Source organism: Alosa sapidissima, chromosome 2 (assembly GCF_018492685.1).
Source record: "Alosa sapidissima isolate fAloSap1 chromosome 2, fAloSap1.pri, whole genome shotgun sequence".
Taxonomy (NCBI): Eukaryota; Metazoa; Chordata; class Actinopteri; order Clupeiformes; family Clupeidae; genus Alosa; species Alosa sapidissima.
The window spans coordinates 38,404,089-38,430,011 of record NC_055958.1 but is presented as its reverse complement, the minus strand read 5'-3'; the positions used below and the strand labels follow the sequence as shown (position 1 = coordinate 38,430,011).

At 39.6% G+C, this 25,923-nt stretch overlaps 2 protein-coding genes across 2 annotated transcripts; one reads left to right on the top strand and one right to left on the bottom strand.

The window, feature by feature from the left end:
* Window positions 1–1,009: 1,009 nt before the first annotated feature.
* Window positions 1,010–11,174, bottom strand: LOC121697387 (NACHT, LRR and PYD domains-containing protein 3-like). Its single transcript, XM_042078894.1, is given in 11 exon segments — window positions 1,010–1,163; window positions 1,497–1,670; window positions 4,451–4,627; window positions 4,904–5,077; window positions 6,876–7,049; window positions 7,399–7,572; window positions 7,997–8,170; window positions 8,404–8,577; window positions 9,114–9,317; window positions 9,319–10,908; window positions 11,170–11,174. Coding segments are annotated over 11 exon segments (3,060 nt in total). The 3' UTR covers window positions 1,010–1,123.
* Window positions 11,175–15,463: 4,289 nt separating this feature from the next.
* LOC121690566 (hereditary hemochromatosis protein homolog) lies at window positions 15,464–22,250 on the top strand. Its single transcript, XM_042071108.1, has 6 exons — window positions 15,464–15,797; window positions 19,136–19,396; window positions 19,584–19,856; window positions 20,410–20,679; window positions 20,768–20,911; window positions 20,998–22,250. Exons 1-6 carry the CDS (start codon window positions 15,707–15,709, stop codon window positions 21,174–21,176), a joined length of 1,218 nt encoding a protein of 405 aa, XP_041927042.1. The 5' UTR covers window positions 15,464–15,706; the 3' UTR covers window positions 21,177–22,250.
* Window positions 22,251–25,923: the final 3,673 nt, after the last annotated feature.

Below are 25,923 nucleotides of genomic sequence, written 5' to 3'. Positions count from 1 at the left end.
AGAAAACGTATATAACATACACTTGTTTTACAACTGATATTACTGTACTGTGCAAGCAACGATTTTCATGATTTTCTTCCAGATTCATGAATTCTATTCCCTAGAGTAATCTTATGTATTTTCTTTCAGATGGATCATCAGTAGATGAATCAGCCTGCATAAGGGCAGCAATAAACTGCTTTGCTGTTGTTTTGGCAGTACTGCTATACATTGCAGTTCAGCAGACTGTCTGGCTATCTGACTGACCTACTGTGCAAACGTGAGTGTGTCTCTCTGTGTCCACTTGTGTTCTCTTCACCACATGTGCAGTACAGAGAATGTGATTGGTAATGGCTTCTTTGTACTTTCATCAAGGAAAAGACGGAATGAGCTGCGCTTGGAACAAGTGCTACAAGTCAGAGTGGAGTACAAGTCAGAGTGGAGGCTGATGATAATCTTTCTTTGGATATATATTTTTACAAAATAACCTTAAAGTTACTAACACATGAAATAGGTACATCTAGCTTAGAAAAATGTAGGCTTGTGACCCCCAGCCAGTGTGGGCAGGGGCTTAAAAAAGGCTGGTAGAGTCCAAAAACAAACACCAGAGGTCAACAATGAGCAAGGCCATGTTCGATCATTTAGAATAGAGAGTGAAAAACATTGTATTTGTTTTAGGAACTGTTGTTTATTTTGTATCTTTCCTCTCCTCCCTCTCTAATAAATTGCAAACTGTAAGACTTCATTGACCTTTTATTTCCCTTTTAACCTGTTTAATCCCAGTGGTCACAATAGCTGCTTTAGACACGTTCTCCAGAGCTTTGTCAAACAGAGGTCTGACCCTTCGGGTGATTCAGATAGGATGCTAACATGCTGACATTATGCGGTCATACATGTATGTGTGAACGACACCGACGCACATGAACAGAATCTCCGCATGGTTGAACACGCACATGAACAGAATCAGTCTGTCAGAAAGAGTGTAAAGAGAAGAAGGTACACAGTGCTTCTAACCTCACAGAACAATTCCTAAGTAACTGGCGTAAATAATTCTTCTTTATTTTTCTATTAGTCTCAATATTCTCTGCTCTTGGATCCTACTAGACCTGTTCTCTGAGCCGCAGCATCTGAGAAAAGAAAGTTGCTAGCAGAGGCTCTCCTTTCTGAAGGTAAAACCTTTGACCCTAGAAGACAAAATAGAAACACACAGAGGGGATTATTTAGTATGCCTGAGACATAATTAAAACTGCATTTATGACACACCTGCAAAACAAATCAATCAAGTGGGAATTAAGGGGACGTTATTGCTCCAAACTGGGAGATATGAGTTATGAGTACAATTGGAACACAGCATTACTTCACTCATCCAAGGGTGCCCAAAACATACATTCGAGTGAACTTCCATGCAAACACAAACACACTGGCTCACTTATTGTTTTACAACCCTCACATACTACACCTATTTCACTGATCATAGAGTGCTCACACCTATGACATAAAAAGCATAGCACACTCACTCTAGTTTCTCCAGATTGCAGTGTGGATTCTTGAGGAGGTCTGAGAGATGCTGAACTCCTGCATAAGGCAGCTCATTGTCAGTCATGTCTAGTTCCTTCAAGCTGCAAGAGGTCAAGCTGACAGCTGATGCTAAAGCATCACAGGTCCTCACTCTGAGGTTACAACTCACGAGCCTGTAAGGAACATAATGACACATCTGATGATTACACTCACAGACATCTACCAATACAACACACACACACACACACACACACAAATACACACACACACACACACACACAAATACACACACACACACACACACACACTGCAGCTAATTAATTGTGCCTCCCTCACAAACCCCATATCGCCCTGCAGGGGCGGAGTGGCAATTGGGACGATCGGCAGTTTTCCCGGTGGTCCGGCCGATGAGTCTACGTGATGCGGGCCGGCCCATAGAGACGGTGTTCATTTTAGGACATCCTCAGACTCAGGTTTCAGACTCAGAAAAACATCGGTCATCTTCAGACAAAACAGCCTCAGCGTCAGAAAAACCTCTGTCATCTTCAGACAAAACTGCATCAGCGTCAGAAAAACTTCTGTCATCTTCAGACAAAACTGCCTCAGCGTCAGAAAAACCAGACTCAGGTGTCAAGACTCAGAAAAACATCTGTCACCGTTCAACACAGCAATTATCGGCTAACATCGTTTAAAAGCTGAGAAAAAGCTCTTTCATGTGACATCACTTGTGATGTCTGTGTGATGAATAGGCTACTTCGCGAGTAGTTCAACTGAGAAGAATGGGTGAATTTGGACGCACTTTCTTGCGATGTCACTTTCTCCACTGCGTAAAAGACTAAATTAATTTGCGCTGTGAATGCTAAGATTATTTTGACAGGCCGCAGGCTAAATAAAAATCGCTATTAGTAGGACACAAAGCAGAATATTGAAAGAAGGGGGCACCAAGGCCACCGTGGCCTGTAAACCTATGATTTTCAAAGGGGCTTCACGGCCGTCGTGGCCGCCGTGAAATTCCTACCCTGCCAGTGACAGAATAACGTATTAAGCATAATATTAAACTCACCGTTCTGTATCCGTCGTCTTCTTCTGTCCCCACAATAACTTTTCATTTGAGACTTTTTCGTCTGACTCTGTTTTTTTCTGACAGCGTTTTTTCTGAGACCTGATTTTCTGAGACCTGACTCCACTTTTTCTGAGGCAGTTTGGTTTGAAGAAGTTTTATCTGAGGATGACAGGTTTCTCTTACGCTGAGGCAGTTTTGTCTGAAGATGACAGAAGTTTTTCTGAAGCTGAGGCAGTTTTGTCTGAAGATGACCGATGTTTTTCTGAGTCTGAGGATGTCCTAAAATGAACACCGTACATAGAGCTATTACAGCGGCCAAGTCGTCCGCGGCCATCGACTCGGCTAGTGCACTAAGAATCTTCCGCGAAAATCTCAGAGATTCACACTATCAATTGAAAAAAGTCCAACCAGTATTTATACCACTTGCTCACTGTCTATATGTCATTCATGGTTACCCTGCACACTCATCTCTCCCATGCTGATTTTTGTGTAGGCTAGCCTTAGTTTTTTTTATCTTAATTCATTTTTGTCTGATTTAGGCGTTACAGAACTTTCATCACAAATAAAAAATGACAATTTAATATGTTTGTTTGTACTTAAATTAACGTAAGCCTAAACTAGAATGGAGCAAAGCCTCCTGGGAATGGGGAATGTGTTTCTGGTTTATCCAATGAACCGATTGCAGGCCAAGTCTATTTACAGAAATGTAGGGGGATAAATGAGCGGCCCCTCGTCTAATGGCATGACCCTACAAACGATCAAGTTCGAGGAAAGCTACAGGAGTTTTGACAGTAAAGACAGATTTGCGTGGTTGCTTGCTGTTTTACATATGGATGGAAGGCAGAGAGAAAGGTTAGGAGCTAAAGCATTGACGTTATTGAAACTAGCACAAGCTAGTCGTATGTTGATATGTAGCCTAGGCCTAGCCTAATGACTAATTAGTGGGCCACTCAGGCTGATAAATGGTTTGTGGAACTCAACTATATAGGCTTACTTTAAAGGAACCGTATGTAAGAAATGTATTTCAATTAATCATAAAATGGCCCTAATATGTCACTAGACATTAAGAAATCATGTTCATTTCAAATACTTATATCACTGACAACAGCAGGATATTGTCATTTAAAAAGTGAACTTGCAGCCCTCAACTGATGATGTTGTGTTTTGTCATGTCATATTGTGTTTTGGCCTGATGCGCCACCCTCCACCTATCTACTAATCACAAAGTCAGTAGTGTTTCGGCATCCGGGTTGGCAACCTCGAGTCAGGGGGGAGGGGGAGGGGATACATCGCTCTACAGTAATTTGAAAGTGATTGCAGTACCAGTTTTGGCCACAATCTTACATATAGTTCCTTTAATCGTTCTTGTACAAAACTATTCAAAGTGCCTGTTTTTTCAATTATTTAATTACCTGTGTTATTAGGTTGACATTGTCTAGGCTAGGCCTTTTTTAAATTTACAGGCAACTATTGGAGTGCTATGATACCCAGATATGTCCTTGCATGATGGGTTGGGGGGGTACCGGTGCCGTCAGAAGTTTCCCGGTGGATTTTAGTGCCCCACTCCGCCCCTGTCGCCCTGCATCCATAAACCATTCCCATGCACCTCTACCTATCACAGAAAGCCTCGACACGCGGCTCTGTTGTTCTGTACTAACACTCACTCTAGTTTTTCCAGTTTACAGTGGGGATTATTTCAAACGCTTACTTTCTTTTATTATTTTGAATATGTGCAGCTCTTGCGTGCAGAGAAATAAAATAAATAAAATGTGTGCAAATTATGCCTAATTTGTCAATTCCATCAACTCCTTCACACCCCTCATATCCCCCTGTGTCCATTCATTCCCTAACACTTCCTACCAGCCCTGCTGTTGTGCAAAAAACACTCACTGTAGTTTTTCCAGTTTGCAGTGGGGATTCCTTAGGAGGTCTGAGAGATGCTGAACTCCTGCATCATGAATCTCATTGTCAGTCAGGTTCAGCTCCTTTAAACTGCAGGATGTTGTTAAGCTTGCAGCTGATGCTAAAGCAGCACAGCTCTTCTTTGAGAGGAAACAACTCTCAAGTCTAGGCGGAACATAACAACAGATTTCATTATTACAGTCACTTATCTCTACCTATCTCTAATAGATCTTTGGAGTCTGTTTGGTGTTCATTAGGCTTTACTCAGCACAAAAAACCGTAACACAGAAATACACACACACACAGACACACACGCACACACATACGCACACACATATTCACGCACGCACACATTACAGTGTCCCCCACACACTGTATTTGATCTGCCACTAAAGGGACACAAAAGGGTGCTATTCCTAAGCACAGCATGTTAACACTTACACTAGTTTCTCCAGTTTGCAGTGAGGATTCTTGAGTAGATCAGTGAGATGCTGAAATCCAGCGTCATGAAGCTCATTCTCACTCTGGTTTAGCTCAATCAAACTGCAACAGATTGAGTTGACAGCTGATGCTAAATCAGAGCAGGTCTTTTCTGTGAGGGAACATCCGTACAGCCTAGGAGAAACATAATAGTATTACACTCATTAACCTATACCTGACTGGTGTTTTTTGTGTAGTGTATAAATGATTCTACTTGAACTTCTGTGTCAAAATGACCCTAATACACTCTTCAACTCTTTGTACCTTGGTAATTTACAGTGTCTATCACACAATTTTAAACACATCATTATGGTCATTTATTGTGATTAAAAAATGGTGGGTAATTTTGTACCCTTATAAGAACAGAATGGTTTAAATTAAATCGAAGTAAAATATCATGCTTTGTTAGTAATGAACTCATAGCAATAGCCAACAGCATAAGAATGTTTTATAACTTCAATGTGATAAAAGCCAATAATAAAATAACTTCCCACTAGCCTAATACAATTTCTAAACCAATAACTTTAAACTTTTTGCCAATAATTTAATAAATTATTACAATATTTTCAAATGTAGTTTTTGAAGTGTGACACTGCATCCAATAAATTAAGGTTGAGTTTATTATTACTTTTATATCACTAGTTAGACATTAGACATATTAAAGCATTTTTAACCCAGCCGATAACATAATAACAAACTAATAATGTAATAACATCTTTCATTATCAAAGTTATTATGTTATTGGAACAGGACTTATCTTGTGACAAAACATATATGTATTTATGTATCTGTCTGTATTTAAAGGATAATTCCGGTTTTTAGCACTTTGAGTCCCACTTTGAAATAGCACTGGTAGTTTACCAGTGGTAGTATCGTGACTAAATTCAAGACGGCTGCAAACGCTAAACTTCGTGAAGATACTGTCTGTATAAATCTTATAAGTCTTGTAAGTAAACTACCAGTGCTTTTTCAAAGTTCTCAATGTCTCGTTTTAAATGTCAGGGCCCTCGGAAGTCTACCAATGAAGTGTGGAGATACTGTACGTTGAGCCTCGTAAATGGTGTAAAACAGTGATTTATTTGCATGGCTAGGCCGATGCCCGAGGCACCCCCATTGAAAAAGCTGTTGGTAGCATCGGCTAACTAGCGCCAGATTTCGGAGTGCAGGGGACAAGCCGAGATGGGCTATGAGACATACGTTCACACTCTGTATCATGTTTCAACACACTTTAGGTCAATATCACACCGGAATTCTCCTTTAACATTCGTTTTCAAAACTGTGAAACTCACCGAGTGGTTAGTGGTGTTTGTTGATGTTCCAAAACAAGTAGCATAGCAAAATACAGTTTCTGTCTTGTTTTATTTGGCATTTTGTAAAATCCCATTGATTTCTGTTGGAAGACTCATTGCACGTTGATATTACTGTGCCACCGGAAACGGGGGCTCTTTACATTTGGTTGTAGGCCTAGTCTTTCCACGAGACCTTCTTTTACTGTCTATGCTTCAGGCTCAAATATTGAGCGGAATTTTATATGCGGTTGTAAGGTGTCTGAAAAAATAGTTCCACAATAGCAAATAACACGGCTGGAAATCATACATTGCGCCGATATATTTGTTTTTAATCATCAATGAACACCACTAACCACTGGGTGAGTTGCACAGTTTTGAAAACAAACTTTAAGGGTTGTTTTAAGGACATGTTTGTGCATCCCCGTAGGCAGCCACTCTGAAGCAGTAAAGGAGATTCAAAACGAGTCAGAAAAGTCGAGACAGGACCAATCGTCAAAATTTCAGTGTCCACCACTCTAGTTCATCCAAAACAAACCAGAAAAGGGACTCAAAGTGCTAAATACCGGAATTATCCTTTAATTGTGTTGCATTAACATTATTACATAATTTACTGTGCAATTGCACTTGGCATAGATAACACTCACAGTAGTGCCTCCAATTTGCAGTGGGAATATTTGAGAAGGTCTGAGAGATGATGAACTCCTGCATCACTAAGACTATTCCTACTCAGATTCAGCTCCGTCAAACAGCAGGAAGGTGAGCTAGCAGCTGATGCTAAAACAGCACAGCTCTTTTCTGTGAGGGAACATCTGCACAGCCTGAAAGAAACATGACATATTTGATTATTATACTAACATGCTTCTACACCACACACACACACACACACTAGTTAAGTATAAATTACTTAGGCTATACAAACATACACACACTGTGTACTTCATCTAGTTCTTCAGTTCTTCATATGGTTTCACTCCCACCAACACACATAGTAATTGTGAGTCAAACACATGAAAAAAGTAGGATCAAAGTGTACTACAGGCACACCCCTTAGCCTACTTAGCACAAAATTATGACATGCTCAGATACTCGAGTAACTTGTATTCTTATGTGCATTCCTAATAGCCCATATTTCACTCTTCAGTTCTGTTGATGTGTGGTAATACTTACACTAGTTTCTTCAGTTTGTTGTGAGGATTCTTAAGGAGATCTGAGAGGTGCTGAAGTCCTGCATCCTGAATCTCATTGCCACTCAGATTCAGCTCCTTCAAACTGCAGGAGGTTGAACTAGCAGCCGTTGCTAAAGCAGCACAGCTTTTCTCAGTGAGGGAACAACGCATCAGCCTTGGAAAAACATAATGACCCGTCTGATGGTTACAGTCATACCTTTACCCACACACAAACATGAACTGTAAAAATGTCTTTAAGAATATGTTGACTGGGGGTGTGGCATGCTGAGAACACACTTCCGCTAATTGTTTTTTCTTTTTAGACTTGTTTTTGTAAGTTGCCTTACTGACAATTTTGAGTCTGTGTTGGTTGTGCCAATTTAAGTCCAACTAAAGTCATACTTATTTACAATACTTAGTCTTTAGTTAGTTAGTAGTTAGCATTTGATGATTTAACCATAGAAATTTCACAGCCAATCAGAATCTGTTGAATGTTAGAAATCACACCAAATGACCATTTCAGAGAGACACCTTATTGTTGATCGATGTGGATGTCCAAATCATAGTAGTTCTTGAAGTGGACAGGGTTTAAAACGTACTCCAGTTTCTCTAGTTTGCAGGTTGGATGTTTGAGTAGATCCAACAGATGCTGAGCTCCTGCATCCTGAAGTAAATTGTTACTCAGATCCAGCTCCTTCAAACTGCAGGAGGTTGAACTAGCAGCTGATGCTAACGCAGCACAGATATTCTCTGTGAGGGAACAATCAGTGAGCCTGGGAGAAACATCACAATCTGATTATTACAGTCATTGTACTTACACCACACAGACAAAGAGAAACAAATACAGATAATAATGATATGCATACAAACACACACACACACACCCATAGCACAATCATTATTTTGTGCCATCCTCACACTCCCCTTATTTTCCCAATCACAGACTGCACTCATCATTCAAGTATCTTTATACCCCACAGTTATGTTGCTGTGTGATAACACTCACAGTAGTGCCTCCAGTTTGCAGTGGGGATTCCTGAGGAGATCTGAGAGATGCTGAACTCCTGCATCTTGAAACTTATTTTCACTCAGATTCAGCTCCTTCAAACTGCAGGAAGTTGAGCTGACAGCTGACGCTAACACAGAACAGGTATTCTCTGTTAGGCAACAATCAGTCAGCCTGGGAGAAACATCACAACACATCTGTTTATTGTCATGAAAACACAAAGCATTGATTCCAGCCTTTTTACAAATGAAACTAAAAATTATACATACAATGTAAAAAACATTGAATTAACACCTTAATTTTAATGTGAACAAACACACATACATGCACATCTCTAGTTTTGGAGTTGAGTGTTGACCTGTGTTAATCTTCACATTGGTCTACAGACACCTGTTATTCATATGGTTCTGTTCACTGAAGCTGATTTGTCTCCTGGATTCCACGTGTTCTATATTTATATGCTTTGGTTAGCAAACTGGGTGCAGTTATTGCTTATCAATATCCCTTCATAACTCAATTATAGATAATTAAAGATATTCAATTACAATCTTGTCTGCTCCATCTGAGCTTTGTCTGCTTCTGGGTCTTAATTTAGACCTCTGGCCACAAAGCATTGACATGCACAGATTACAGGACTACTTACAATAATGATGTTAACTGTTGGCATCCTCTAAACAACACATGATCTTTATATCTGAATCTTAACTTACAGAGCTGATGTAGATGCTGTGACCACTGGCATTAGCTTCTGAAGAACGTCATCTGGACTGAGGAGTTCAGTCAGATCTTGTTCTGGTGTATCAATGTACTTCTGCAGTTCAAAGTCATCCAACTGCTCTTCTGAGATCCCAAACTTAAACTCCTTAGTCGTCCACTCTCCTTGTAAGAGCATGGATACAGAGTACCCTCCTGTCAACATCCTCCACTACAACATGTTGATTCAGCTCATTCAGACAGTAGAACAAGTTGATCCTTCTGTCTGATGTGTTCTGTCTGATCTTCTGTTTGACATATTGGACTGCCTCCTTTGAGCTCTGTGATTGGCTTCCTGCCTGTAAGAGTTGGTGTCTTAAGAGACTCTGATTTGACTCCAGTGACAGGCCAAGAAGGAACCGGAGGAAAAGGTCCAGATGTCCATTCCAACTCTGTAAGGCCAGATCCACTGCAGTCTTGTGTAGGTCATGAAGTGTTGCAGCCTTGAACAGAGCAGAGAGCTGAGATGTTTCCTGTTGGTCTGGCATTTTTCTTTCCCTGTTGTTGAAACAGAGGAACACATATACAGCTGCAAGAAACTCTTGAATGCTGAGATGCACAAAGCTGAACACCTTCCCCTGGAACATCCCAGATTCTTCTCTGAAGATCTGAGTACACACTCCTGAGTACACTGATGCTTCAGTGACATCAATGCCACACTCTTTCAGGTCTTCCTCATAAAAGATCAGATTGCCCCTCTCCAGCTGTTGGAAAGCCAGTTGCCCCAGTTTGAAAATAATCTCTTCATCTGTCTCTTTTCTCTCGATGTACTTTTCTTTTTTGATGCTTGTCTGAATTAATAGAAAGTGAGTGTACATTTGAGTGAGAGTCCTTGGTATTTCTACCTTCTCTGATTCTTCTGATGTTCTCTCTACAACAGTGGCTGTAATCCAGCAGAAGACTGCAATGTGGCACATGATGTAGAGGCTCCTGGATGACTTCAGGTGTGTGATGGTTTGGTTGGCCAAGTTCTCATCACGAATTCTTCTTCTGAAGTACTCGTCTTTCTGTGGGTCATTGAATCCCCTTATTTCTGTCACCTGGTCCACAAATATAGGAGGGATCTGACTGGCTGCTGCTGGTCGGGTGGTGATCCAGAGGAGAGCAGAGGGAAGCAGATTCCCCTTGATGAGGCTTGTCAGCAGCACATCCACTGAGGCGGGCTCTGTCACATCACAACACATCAGATTGGAGTCAAAATCTAGTGGAAGTCGACACTCATCAAGACCATCAAAGATGAACATACATTTGTGCTCTGAACGGGTGAGGATTTTTAGATCTTTAATTCTTTGGAAAAATTGCTGAATAAGGTCTTCCAGACTGAGTTTCCTCTTCTTCATCAAATTCAGCTCCCAGAAAGGAAGAGGAAACATGAAATGGATATCCTGATTGTTCTTTCCCTCAGCCCAGTCCAGAATGAACTTCTGCACAGAGACTGTTTTTCCAATGCCAGCCACTCCCTTTGTCAGCACTGTTCTGATGGGTTTGTCTTGTCCAGGTAAGTGGTTAAAGACATCACTACATTTAATTGGTCTCTTTTGTGCTTCTTCGCTCCAGGATGATCTTTCTATCTGTCTGACCTCATGTTCATCATTTATCCCTCCTCCCCCCTCTGTAATGTAGAGGTCTGTGTAGATCTCATGGAGGAGTCTGTTATCTCCCTGATTTGGTACTCCCTCAATCAGATGCTGAGTCTTTCTCTTCAGGATGGATCTGAGTTTATCATGGACCTCTGCCTCCTCTGGTGTCCATCTGGATCAATAACAGAACCACAAAAACATATAGATGATGATTTTTATAGGGACCTTGAGGGAAACCTTGAGGAAATAATTAATACAACATCATTATTAATGTATTCGATTTGCATTTAAAGAAAAAAAAACTCATGACACCATATTTTAATAATTAAAATCATTTAATGTATTAATTAATGAATTTATTGTTTCCCAATTAAAAAGTGAAGTACACTGCTGGATATGAAGAGACAATTTACCATTTTGTACTGACACCCACCCCATCGTCAACACACACACACACACACACACACACACACACACACACCAGGGTTTCCATTGGCCGGAATTTGTCCAGACAATGTCCAGAAAAAAAATGAAATGTCTGACAAAATTAAATCTCTCCGGTCAAATTGTCCAATTGAAATTGGCTAATAATCCCGTCCCCCTAACACAATCTGAATTTCAGAATAAGTCTAAAATGTAGGCCTGTATTAAAGCAAGTTTAACGGCCCTACCGTTATTGAATTGAACCACACGCATATGCTGCATTTCAAATAGAAAGCGCACGCTAAAACATCTGTTAAACAACGAACGGATGAGTGAGACGGTTCAAACATGGCCAGGCCCAGGCAGACTAGCCCAGAGGCGGAGGCAGCTATAATCATGTAAGGTGTTTTGTGTTCTGTCTTAGCAAAACCGCACTGTCTTACTGACTTGTCATGATTACTGATTACTTATTTTAACATACAGGTCTCACAAGTTATGACTGAGCCTCGTCTTCAGATTCAACTATGAAGACTGAAGCCTTTCGCACATATAGGGAATGTCCACTGAGGTGCACTACACATGTTTAATAGCTAAATTCAGGAGGAGCAGTTGCACATGGTCAGTTGCATTTTGGGAAGGCTCAGCTGTACAGATTAGCATGCTTGTCATATGTGAGATTATGTAATGGCCTGTTTATGCACCTGTCTATACTTTGTATATCACATGCACTTTTCTGCTTTTTTGCACTTCTGGTTAGATGCAAACTGCATTTTGTTGTCTTTGTACTTGTACTCTGCACAATGACAATAATGTTGAATCTAATCTAATCTAATCTAATAGTTTGTTATAATGATTGCATAATCACACAATCATATCCATAATCATAGGAATATATTTGGGTTGTAAAGCAGACACATAAGATCAAATACACAATGAAAGGATTTTTATTTTTGTCTGCTGTGATTGAAATGTGTGGATAATTGTATCATGTGGTCAGTTGTAATGTGTCCTATTGTATAATATGGTTTTAGAATTGTGTGGTCAATTGTAAAACGTTATAATACATGTAATGTAATACATGTAATGTTGGAAACTGTATGTTTAGCCTCCTATGCCATAATTTATCCATTTATTTATTCAAATTAAAAAATGTAATTTACACTCTTCACTTGATCTATTTTCTTTTTTTTTTTTGCCTTAAGACCGATACAGCTTACAGGCACAGTGTGGCTCTTGCTTGTGGCTTGGGCTGTGGTTTCTGGAGGCATTGGTTTCTTCTGCAGATGTAATGCCTAAAAGTCAATAAAGAAGGATTTTTCCTTCCTCCAAATCTCACCATAATTAGGTTTGAATTAATGTACTGAAATACCACAGAATCTGACGCACTGTTAAAGCTGGGTTTATGTATGCAAGTAATCATCACATTCTTTACCCTCATGTTAGCCTTTAGACAACCCTTAGGATCTGTTACATAAGGGATAGTGTATTGTCCTTCAGTAATTTTTGAAATCCCGACAGGGCGAACAGAACTTGAATCAACTACTTGTAACAAACAAATTTCAAGCTCTATTGGTGTGGCAAACAAAATAATTGATAAAATGAAAGATTTTCATTTTCAGTCCAGTGCGCCCTATCAGGAGGACTTGTTTTCCAATAATGGCTGGCGGACAATTAATTATCCCTTACTAGTCCACTAGTATTGACAATACATACAAATACAAAGACAGAGAATTGCAGATCTGCTGCTTTTCACTCAAATTGTAATTTTGCCCCAGGAAGCATAATAGAAAACACATTATCTGTGTTTACTGAGTTATTTTCATTTTAGAGCATCAGTGGTGAATTATTAATTACTGTCTAAAGGACAGTACCTGCACCTGAGGCCGACATGATGACAGCAGGTATCCAGGGAGATTTGCATGCTCTTGATGACTGTATATTTTCACAGCAGGAGTATGTTATAATGTTCTTATACCAATAAGAATAAAAATGTTGCAATACTAGCCTTGGTTTGTAAGGGCTAATACACAGTCCATTCTCCCATAGGCCTCACACTGAGTCAAGCTGCCTACTGCTGCACTCTAGTGGCTGGTGAGTGGTATGCAGCCCTCAGTTTGTCCTCTCTTGCCTATAAGTAAAGTATATTTTTCTCAAGAATAAAAAACTAAACAAAACTTCTATTTCCTTGGTGTGGTGGGTTTGCTTAGAATGCTTTCAGTCCCAACCACCCACCCTCAATCTGTGGAGATATCTAACCACCTTTTGCAATGATGTATCACATAAACTTAAATTATTTCTTGAGAAACAAACAAAATGTCAGTTCTAATACAATATTAAACCATTCATATATATTAAGCATAGGCCTGTTATAGGCTCCTTGAGCAGACTGCTCTCTCATTGGTCACTCTTGTTGTGAAACCTGGGCTCTGATCTCAATTTCAAAGATACACACAGAGTTAACAAGTGTTATTGTGCTTCTTTCTGTACAGGGAACTAACAGCACACATCCTTTCAGCAACTGCAGACACAGACCGATAACCCACATACTGTGGGTTATGTTTGGTTAAGGGATGAGTTTAAGACTCAGCGTTGTCTGTTTGAAAATTAAAGTAATTTTACTCAATGTTTTATATGCTATTGAAAGAATGCAAGTCTCTGTCAAAACCCAGTAGACAGTGATCTACCTAGTAACATGATAGTGTGAAAAGAATAACATGATTGGCCAATAAAACTTGACAGATGGGTTGACCTGACTTTGAACGTGAGGGTTGATCTCATCGCTGTTTCTAAATGTGATTCATGTCTACATGAATGCCAGAATCCCTATAGATTAATTTAAAAAAAAAAAAAAAAATTGTGATTTATGAAGTTATAATGTTTGTAATTCTGTGAGATTCAAGATTTATTTTCTGTTGTCCGTTTGAAAATGAAAGTAAATTTACTCAATGTTTTCTATGCTATTGACATGAATCAAAACCCAGTAGGCAATGATCTACCTAGTAACATGACAGTGTAAAAGGAATAAGATGATTGGTCAATGAAACTTGACTGATGGGTTGACCTGACTTTCAACTCGAGGCTTGATCTCATCGCTAGCATCGCAACATGCTCAGACCAAACCCTCAAAGTCCAAAGACTGGGGCCGGCTGAAAAGGAAGCAGCACAGTGGGGTGTCTGAGAGGTTTGCTAAGAGAGCAGCAATGGGCTTTCAGAGGAAGCAGGTGTCTAAAACACGAGCGCCGCAAGAGCAAGTCCTCTTTCCCCAGGACCAACTCACTACTTCTCATGTTCCTTTTCAAACAGGTGTTATTATTATTACCATGTCAGCATCATTTTACGCCTATCTCGACATATAGGCCTATATCTACTCTGAATATGTTCAAATCAACTAGTTGAGTTCCAAACATCCCCGACAAGGCTCTTTGGAGCGCCAAGTGGACAGAATGCCTTTTGTGTTTCAAAATGTATACATTCATTATGAAACCAAGTAACATTGTAACGCCTTTTGTCCATAAAATACACAAATCAGTTTGCATTGTGTCCACGAAACACTGAGAGCAAGTCCTTTCGTGGATAAAACTGACTTGTAGCCTTTTCCTTTTGTGGACATAAGGCAGAATTCAATCACTTCCATGGACAAAATAAAACAAATTATTTTTTGGACAAATGTAATTTTGTCAACATAATCTAGGCCAGTAAATGCAATGTGTAGCAAAATGTGGAATGCACTACAAGCAACATTGTGTGCCTATCCAATGTCAATTTTGTCTACCACAGTATTGTGTTGTGTTACAGAAACTACGATTTAACTTTAATAGACATAACGTTTTTTGCTCAGTACAAAATGAATTATTCACAGGCTTTGAATACTAGTCTGTGCTCCAAACATACATTTTCGTGGAAGGGTTGCAGAATTAATATTCATCTAATTCCTAATGGTAAAGTTTGTGCATTGCTCATAATGTGGCCTACAAAGTATTTTATTCTAAGAACAGCCTATATTGGTCAACTTTATATGGGCCTAAAAAAGCTAAATTTACCTATGGATCGTACTATAACATTTATTCCTTGGTGCCGTCCAGTGCTGGTTAGTGATACACTTAAAGAGTTACATGAGGATGTTTCCCAAGAGAGCACAAGCTAAAACTAACATGGACATTACAGCCATGTATGAAAGATTGAGGCAGACGGTCGAATTATGGACTAACTGAATTGCAAGTCTCTAAACAGGAAACAGCTGTACCCCACCACATCTCTCCCCACATTCTTGCTCTGACTGTCTGACAGTTGTCACGTACTTTTACACGTGACTGTTTCCCTTTAAACTTTAAAGGTCTTGTTTTGAACATGCTACTGCTTTCACTTTGTGAATCCAGTCAGCAGCATAGAGTAACAGCAGCATAGAGTAGTCTAGTAATAACAACATGTGATTTCTGCTCTTATGTTCTTACAGCTTATAGCATTTCAATCTAACTGTCTGTCTTGAAGGAATAACTGGATTACATACACATTTCCTAAACGAGCTGACTTGATCTGAAAAAGAAAACATGATGTTCCTCTTTGAAGCGTCAGGCTCATCTGCAACTGCATTGTGGATGTATTTACTACTGATCTCCAGTACTTTCTCAAAGGGTTCAGGTATGTGTGTGTTCTAGAGCATTCATGTTTGTATATGGTCTGTTTTTGAAATGGCATAATGTAACAATCTTAGAGCAGGATATTTCCTTGTTTTCATATATGGAGCAAGTCAGCTGATTTAAATTGACTCACCAAAAATGCTACTGCTCTATAGACATGTACGGGTCTTGTCCTGTTTTGTATTCAGTTGTGTATCCTTTGTTTACCTTGTGTGCCATGTGCTCCTTTGTTTATCCTGGTCATGTGCTTCTGTCTCCTTATCCCTGTTGCCCCTTATTCTTGCTGCCCCTTATCCCTGTATTCTGTTGCCCTTCACTTCCTGTTCCCTGATTATTGGGTCATTGTGTTCACCTGTGTAATGATCCTAGTTAGGAATGTGTATTAAACCCTCATGTCTGGTCTTTATTTGTGTGCTTTGTTCTTTGTTTGTGTGCATTTGCATTGTTGTGGGCGTTGGTAGTGTAGTAGTTAATGAGCTCGGTAAGCAGGCTGTAGCCAGAAAAGTTGTGGGTTCAATTCCCAGCTTTCAATTCCCAGCTTTCACTGTTGTGCCCTTGACCAAGGCTTTTAACCCCAAGTTACTCTGAGGACAATGGCCCTAAGTGATATAATTGACATTATGTAAGTTGCTTTGGATAAAAGTGTCTGCTAAATTAATTAATGTAATGTAAATGTGCATTTAGGTCCTACTCTTTAAGAAACACATAAACACTTTTTATGCCTTTAATGATAGGACAGTGGAGATTGACAGGAAGTGAATGGGAGAGAGAGCAGGGGTGGGATCCGGAAAGGACCACGGGGCGGGAATCGAACCCGGGACACCGGTGTACGGTGCAGGTGCACCAGCCAGTCGCGCCACAGCTGGGGCCACGTTTATATTTTTTATAAGACATATTGTGCTGGTGCTTAAATCAGACTTTAATTTCTAATACTCATTTCAATAAGAAAACAAACAAGCAAATGAAACATGCATGTCTATGAAAACCAAAAGACAATATGGGAAGATGAATTACATAAAAGAGCCTACAGTATGTGCACCTAGAGTGGTCAATTCTAAACCTAAATCACAGGACAGCACAATGCAGGTTGGATCACATTGTCACAGACTATAGCTGCTAAAAGACCACCACTTACCCCATATGACATTTACAATAAATAATATAACAACAAAACATAAGGGGGCCCATGGATTTCAACTTCGAGTTGCACGTGCATAGAACAAACATTATTGTGACTACACGGCAAATATACATATTTAAACAATGTTTCATTTGAGTTTTACTGGCCATTTCTATGTCACAGAAAACATATCAGGTCTCTACACAGGAAACTGTTGTACTGGTCCTCATCGCCTCTCCTTCCTGCTCTGACTGTCTGACAATTGTCACGTATGCTTCTGATTCTGAAAAAAGTGTTTTCAGTTGGAGGCTAATTAACTAAGCTGTAAGTAAGACAGATACAGAAAGGCATTTTTACCCACTGCAATAGCATTTTATAATGACTCCCCCCTGAGCAGAAAGAGGAATAATGTACGTACAGTATGTATGTATGTATGTATGTATATGTGAGTGCTGTTTTTGTATGGCTGCTAGAACACTGTTATAATCTATCTATCTATCTATTTTTCTATCTTTTTTGGATACCATTATGCTAGTCATTTTATATTATATATGCTATTCATGACTGCTCTGTTGCTGAATAGTGTGTGTGTGTGTGTGTGTGTGTGTGTGTGTGTGTGTGTGTGTGTGTGTGTGTGTGTGTGTGTGTACTAACCCCAGTGTGGCCACTGGAGCAAAAGTGGTGTAGAATTGCCAATGCCTAGTAGCTCAATATATGTAAACAGCCTTTTTTATTTGTTTATTTGTTGTGTAACTTGAAGAAATGTGGACATGGTTATGAAATTACCTAATTTGAGTTGATGACTTTAAGGCAGAGGGTTTCCTCATTATTCTTGTACTCACGCCCTTACATGGACCTTAACAGATGGATTTTTCTTACATTCATTCATTCCTTTGAAGGGTTTCGCAGAGACTCAAATGCACTCTTCACACTTTTGGGAAAAATATAGGCCTAGAAGTGCATGTGTGCACACAAATACACCCATGCAATTGGAGGCATCACTGAAAGGATGTGCTTGATGTGGCAAGTGGTATACTGTAGGTTTTAAGGCCTTCACCTGTAGGCCTACATAGAAGCTGATTATGCCATGATGGGACTTGCACCCAAAGATATAGTTAACACATCAATAACCTTAACCCAATAAGGCACTCAGGTCCATACACTAAACAGCAGGAGATGTGGTTCAATAAAAGAAATCAAGCTTTTATTAACATGGTTTGGACAGACAACATATGCATGATACACTAACATATGCATGTGTGCACACCAATACACCAAGATTGGAGGGGAATGAGGATAGGACAGGGCTGAGGCTTACCGGTGGGAGGTCAGCGAGAAATCATTCGGCAAATTGTAATCCATAACCCATATGCTACAGATAGATTTCAGTCTGAACTGGTTCATCTGATTTGCCCCTGCCTATGGGCTAGTTACTGTACGTTACCCAAAAGTCTAACAAAACTTGGTTTATTCTGGGATTGATTATTATTATTATGTTACGCCCCAAACACACCCATGACTGATTAAGATGCAGCCAGCAGAGGGAGTCAGCCATGAACACTATGTCTGATACCTTAATTGATATAGTTTGAGTCAATATATTTGCAGAATATTTTGAGCATGTACTAATGAAAACATGTTTTTTCCAGTGCAATGATTGTTTTTGTCGTAGACTTTGTCATACATGGGAAATATGCACTTGAAAAATTGGTATGAAGTTATTTTTTCTATAAATTAGATATTTTCATTTATTTTAGACATGCAACCTAGTTGGTAGTTGGTTGGTACTAAAACAGTAGTTTTATATAAATGAATTCAAAACATCTGATGGGATTCATTGTTAACACATTTTTCATGTGTTATACATTTTTCATTTTTCAACTTGGCAAATATTCAACTGTAGGTCATTCAACTGTATTTTAGAACTTGAAGTCACCTAACAGTGTAAAATACTCCCTGAAATGTCTAAGAATCTAGCACGAATTGTTCAAAAGTAATGACCGAAGTAAGGACGTAGTCTCCATACCTCAGAACATAAAGTAAATACTGTACAAGCATAAACTTTTCCACAGATGTTATTGGGTATAATAACATTATTGACCTAAAGTATGAAGTAAATCCAAGATGGCCAGGTAGGAACACTTACTCTACACACTCTAAAATCTGCTAATTTGGCGTGAAATGACCAGTGATTTTCTTGTACTCCCCCCCCCCTCCAGATGTTGACACACTTGAGGTCCAGTACACAGTGCATCATGGCCCAGGTGGTAAACTGCAGTTTCAGCAGACAACTCTGTTCAATGGACATGTGATATTTGCCTGTAGCAGCCCAACACTGAGAGACCAACCACAACAGCACTGGGTAACAAACGCATTCACCCAAGAGGGACTGGAGGAAAGACATGAGCAGTGTAAAAGTCAATGCTATGAGCACTTTGCTTCATTTGAGAAGATAAAACAGACTATCACTGTTTCAGCAGGTGGGTTGTATAAATAAACAAACAAATTAATACTTTGAAATTTGCAGACAGGAATAAATATAACATTATATTAGTTGTTTTATCCATTTGGCAATTAAGCATTTTATTCATAATTGTTTATTTTGATTTACCCAAAATGGTATAGAACAGAAAAAGGGAAAAAATAATTATTTTTAAATCATTACAGATATTTTTCAAAGACGTCGAGGTTGTATAATCAACAGTTCAGAAAGGTTTGCCTTTGACAAGTGGGGTGTGAATGGTGAGGACTTCCTGACCTTTGACCCTGATGCTCTTAAATGGACGGCTCAGAGTGATGAGGCCAACCCTTTAGCATCAGAGTGGGATGGAGAGTACCATATGAATAATGCTTACAAAGATTTTGGCAATATTTTGTATTATTTAGTACCTATCTTGAAGATGCATCTACCAGCAAGGCCCAGCGATGACGCACACGCAGGTAATTTCCATCAATCTGAAACATGAAAAATTGTGTGTTTACGGTGCTTACCATTTGGTAATGTGTCCGCTCTTGAGCAGGAAATGGTGTGAAGCAAATGTCCCACCAAATGGGGTGGCCCTGGTCCAGGATGTGAAAATTCTAATGATCTAAACCAACCAGATCTGGGTCAGAGCTGATCTGGCTTTTGTGAATCACCTTCAGTTAGCTCTGAGTATTTTCATGCTTACATATAGAGGAGAGTGAGTTTGATTATGATGTTTTACTATAATTGGTTTGATGTGATGCAAGTTTGATTCAGACAGACCTATTGGTTAGCAGTAGGCTTTATCCCTGTCCTGTGTATGTTTTTATGAGTTCGTCAGGTAACCGGCTATTGAATGGAGTCATGGGGGTGTCGGTATATTCAGTGCTGTAATTGAGAGGAAATGTTAGATTGGGTAACTGAATATTTGCAGATGAAGAAATGACCACTACTCTTTTTAGACCATTCAGCCCCACAGTCCAGCTTTTACCCCGACAATTTTTTTAAGACTTCTCCACCTTTTACTAGGTATGGAGCTTCATATCTTTGGCAAACACATCCCAGGAGGAACTGTCTCATATTTACAGTGTCTTGTGGCAGACTATAGCCTATCAGGAGTCAGCAGCCAGTTAACTAAAGATGGAGTTCCTCTTGATCATGGAGTTTATCAGACTGGACCTCGTCCAAATGGAGATGGAACAGTTCAGATGAGAGTCCAGGTTAAGACCACAATGGACAACAGCAAAACATATCGTTGTGAAGTTCACAGTGAGACTTTCAACAAGTCTGTTATCTTTGGTAAGATCAACATTGTGTCAAATGTGAATTAATTAACACTGTAACCATTACAAGCAGAAGACCGTAACTGTAAACTTTGTTTTCACAGATGACCAATCAACTCACCAGAGTACTGTGATTGGGGATTTTGAATATGCTGTCATTGGGACTGTTGCATGTGTCATTGTGCTTGTTGTTGTAATTTGTTGCCTATGGTGGAGACAGCGGCACTGGAGGCAGCTACACAAAACAAGTATGTGTCTTACTGACTTGACACTATTACTGATTACTAATTTTCACATACATGTCTCCTAACTGATGACTGATCCTCCTCTTCAGATTCTCCTGAAGACGGAACCCTTTCACAGAAATCTCAAGAAGAAAAAAAAAAAGTGAAATATAAAACTGATGGCAGCTCATCTTCAGAGTCAACTCAAAGGCTGAACGCTTCCACATCTGAAGGAAAAAATAAACGTGTGACAGCATTAACAAAGTTCCCAGTTGAAATGGCAACCTGAGTATTTCAGTGTACTGGATATGTAAATGTAAAGGTTTCAAAGCCAAGTATACAAGGAAATTGGTCTCTGAATTTATCCCATCCGTGAATTAGTGAACACACAGTGAGGTGAAGCACACACTAACCCGGAGCAGTGAGCTGCCTTGCAACAATGGCGCTCGAGGAGCAGTGAGTGGTTAGGTGCCTTGCTCAAGGGCACTTCAGCCGTTCCTACAGGTCGGGGATCGATCCGGCAACTCTTCGATTCCAAGCCCGAAGCCCCGTGCCCTTTAGTATTACATGGTCAGTTGCCATATGGAAAATTACTAATGATCACATAATTAATGATCACCTAATCATACATCCATATCCATAATCATAGGAATCAATTTGATTGCATTGTGGGTTGTAAAGCAGACACATAAGATCAAATACACAATGAAAGGATTTGTATTTTTGTCTACTGTGGCTAAGTGTACCATGTGGTCAGTTGTAATGTGTTTTATGGTTAATTGAATTGTTTGGTCTATTGTAAATTGTTATATGTCATGTAATATGTTGGAAACGGTTTGATTTGCAAATGGAACTATGCTATGGACACAGGAATAGAAGGCTATCTGCTGCACCACTGTGAGGATAAGGAGAAATGCAACAAACTTCCATGTCATTATTTATTTATTTTTAAATTGAAAATTGTCATTTGCACTCTTTAGCCTACTTGATCTATTTCTTTTTGTTTTATTGCCTACAATGAACAATATGCCTGAAAACAGATACAGCTTAAAGGCACCATGTAACTCTTTCCGTTGGTTGGACATTTGTTTCTGACTTGTAACTTCTTTGCAGATGTAATGCCTACAAGTCAATAAATGAGTATTACTCCATAATTACTGTAACTAGGTTTAGGACTAAATTAATCCACTGAAATACTTAAGATTCAGCAGAGAAAAAGATAAAGCAGTTCTGCTGATTTTCATCCAAATTGTCATTTTGCCACCGTGTTTGGTTGCAAAACTTGCTTAGTTTTAAACTGTTAAGGTGTAATGATGTGTAATTGTTTGCTAATATAATTAAATGTCACACTTTGAATATGAAATCCAAGTATATTGTTGTTATTAGTGTCAGAATACAACACTTTAAAGTTTAATAAAATGTAGACATCATGGCAAAAACTTGGACTTGACTCGATTTCAGATGCATTTAAAAACCAACAGTCTCGGTCTCAACCTTTAAAGACTCTCGAGAGGTCTCGAGAAAGAAAAAAATGAAATGGCACAACACAGAAAATTATTATTTACAGTTAATTTAAAATGAAAGTTGAATGGCATAGGCCACATTCCACCTGTAAGCTAACTATTAACTAAATGTCATTAGGCTACATTGTAAAACTATTGGTGGTGTGTTGTATGATTCCTCATAAGAACCATTTTGGGTGACTTATTTGTATTAAAGGAAGGAACCTTTTTAGGTTTCATGTGGAACCTATTTAACTAAGAGTGCAGAACATGTATTCTGCCTCCATAGGAAACTATGTAGGCTACTTTGTCTATGTTCATAATCATATTTCTGTAGATAATTTTTGCTTGCACTGTCAGCTCTTGTTCCCCCTGTCTTAATCTCTTTAGGTCTATAAGGAGATTCTGTTTTCTTCAGGTATGATGGTACCTGTATATGGTGTAGTTAGTAATGTGTCAGTGATATCTTTTCTGTATCTTGACGTAGACATTGATCTGTGGCTGTGGAACATGCATCACAAGATTTAGAATACATTTGATTCCAGCTTCTGAGTCCTCTATCATTCAGTGCTAGGACTGTGCATATAGGACTTCAGTCTGTGCTAGGAGTACGCATACTGTATATAGTATACCCATAAAAGGGAGTGGGGTTTTGAGGCCTTATTATATGCTGGAACTAATCTGGGTACCAAGAAGCTTGCATCATGCTGAACGAACTCCTGGGCCAAAACCTTCACAACCAGAAAACAGCTACTTTCAGAGACGCCCACTGATCTCACTTCCGTTGTGTTCATGGGGAAAAAATGTTCCTACTGAAACCAGTGCGAAATGGCTGTCGATACAAACATAATTGAAGCATGTTTAGAGTCGATTTTGAAGAAATTGAAGTTTGTGACAACATTTGCTTTAAACCTCTGCAGAAGTTACAGTATGTCTCATTTGCCTAAGCAAAGGCTAGCCAGAGATGGCTACTGTACAAAGGCAAACTAAAAAAGGTCATCACTTTGGTTGGCGGTATTTTATTGAAACACCCAGTACATGTGCATATCGGTGCATATTTACAAGGTCTGCCACCTCTCTGCGATTGGCTATTGAGAAAAGCTTTGTTTATTGTTAGAGTGGCAGCCTTGGCCTGGTTAGCACTTCGGACTTGTAACCGGAGGGTTGCCGGTTCAAACCTCGGCCAGTAGGAACGGCTGAAGTGCCCTTGAGCAAGGCACCTAACCCCTCACTGCTCCCCGAGCGCCGCTGTTGATGCAGGCAGCTCACTGCGCCGGGATTAGTGTGTGCTTCACTTCACTGTGTGCTGAGTGTGTTTTACTAATTCACCGATTGGGTTAAATGCAGAGACCAAATTTCCCTCACGGGATCAAAAGAGTATATGTACTTATACTTATACAAAATCAGAGACATTCCCCCGCCCTATTCTCCCCTGAATCCAGGCGTATTCCTGTGTTTACAGTTCCTACAGCGGAACTGCAAACACAACTCACTGCTTTTCACACTCCTAGCAAATCTATACACATGTATGGTTATTATTTACACTATTTTGCCAACTCTCACTTTCTCATGTGTAAACTGTTTTAGATAATTAGTTCACATTGCATTCAGCCTAAGCCGTGTAAATAAGCCACAGGGAGGCTGTCCGTGTGGAGTACCTGGAGGGAGCAGGAAGAGTAAGAAGAGTGAGAATTAGAGGAGGCCTAGGAAGAGGACGTGGAGGTGAAGAAGTAGGAGGAAGAGGAGGAAGAGGACGCAGAGGTGAAGCCAGAGGGAGAGGACAACAAGGACAAGGAGGTGAAGTTAGAGGAAGAGGACAAGGAGGAGCAAGAGGAGGATGAGGAGGGGGAAGAGGAAGGGTAAGAAGAGTAAGAAATAGCCCTTTTACAGGCAAAAAAATCTGTCTACTGTACATGTGGGGATATTGACCAGGCATCATGTCAGGCCTGGATACGGCATTCCAGAAGATATTTTCCCCGCTGCCTTGGACGAAATTTTGAGAGAGACATCACAATGTAGACAGATTTTTTTTTCTCCTCAGTGAAATTGCTATTTTTTGTTTTGACTTGGAAAAACACACATTGTTTTGATGTGTGTAAATAAACACCAATACTTGAAGTTTGGATCCCTGTATGTTTACAGAACTATGACAAAAGTATGACCTCAAACTGACATAGTCTACCTTGTGCACAGAGAAAGGAAAAGCCAGATGTGTTTTTTATTCAGACCATCAGTGTGTAGTTGCCACATTGTGTGCTTATTATTGTGATGGCTTGAAAACACCATTTTTACAAAGGTGTGAAGAGTTAAGCAAGGTGTGATAGCTTTTGCAAGAGAACTACAATGTTTTGCTGATTTGGTGAAAGGTTTTCCTATTTGCGTGTAGAGTTTTGCAAAAATAATTACAATAATTACAAAAAATGTGCTTATAAGCAATCAGAAAAAAAACGAAAAATCAGTGTTTCTCAAACTTTTTCAGACCAAGGACCACTTAACCAATAAAAAAGAAATTCACAGACCACCTAGCTAAAAAAAAACACAGTAGATCTACTTCAACAGTATATTACACAATAGGCCTACTCACTGAACCACCTTGCTTATTGTCTTTGCACGCTTATTGTGTCAGAGGGTTCATATGTTTTAAACTGACATAGCTTACATAGGCAGTGTTGCAGAACACCATTTTTGATAAGGATTGCCATACAATGCATGTCATGCAAAAACACTTTTCTGCAAAAATAATAGGCCTACTTCGTTCAGTTAAACTGTTAACAAAACTGACTTTCTTTTGCCTGAAACGAGGCAGTATCTATCCCCTATCTATAATGTCCGGAACAAGAGAGGAGCGATGGCTTACTCGACCTCATGTGATTTTAGCTGGTGACCTCTGAGTTAGACATTAAAACAGATGCTCTAATCCAGGGCGATGTGAAGTTCACAGTGATACTTTCAACAACAGTAACATTATACGAGTAGTAGGCTAATATAGAGGCCTATGCAGTGTATTGACAGGCCTATATCACAAGAAAAACAGAATAAATATGGATATTCAGTATTGAACCGTAGAGGAGAGGCACACATCTTACAGGGTCTCACACAGTCGATGGTGTAGCCTAGGCTACGTCAGAATGAAAACCAAGCCACGAGGTCGAGAGATGTTGTAATGTTGAATGGGCTAAAGGTCTAATGATGTACAATAAATGAGATAAGAAGGAACACATCCATCAATTTCTAACAAAGACGTATTGGGGCAGTATAATCATTTAACACTCAAGATGCATACATTCCAAAAAGCCATTTCTATACCAATTGCAGAGGTCATTATGAGTAATATGAGTATTAGGATAATACTATGGAGATCTCATATTCCAATCTTAAAAAGATTGGTTGCCATGGGAACACTCAGTGGCAGACTAGAGTGTATGTCAGTGTTTCTCAAAGTGTGGTCCGGGGACCACTGGTGGTCCGCAAGCCACCCCAAGTGGTCCGCAAGCAGATGTGGTAAAATATAATATAGATGAGTTGTTTGCAACA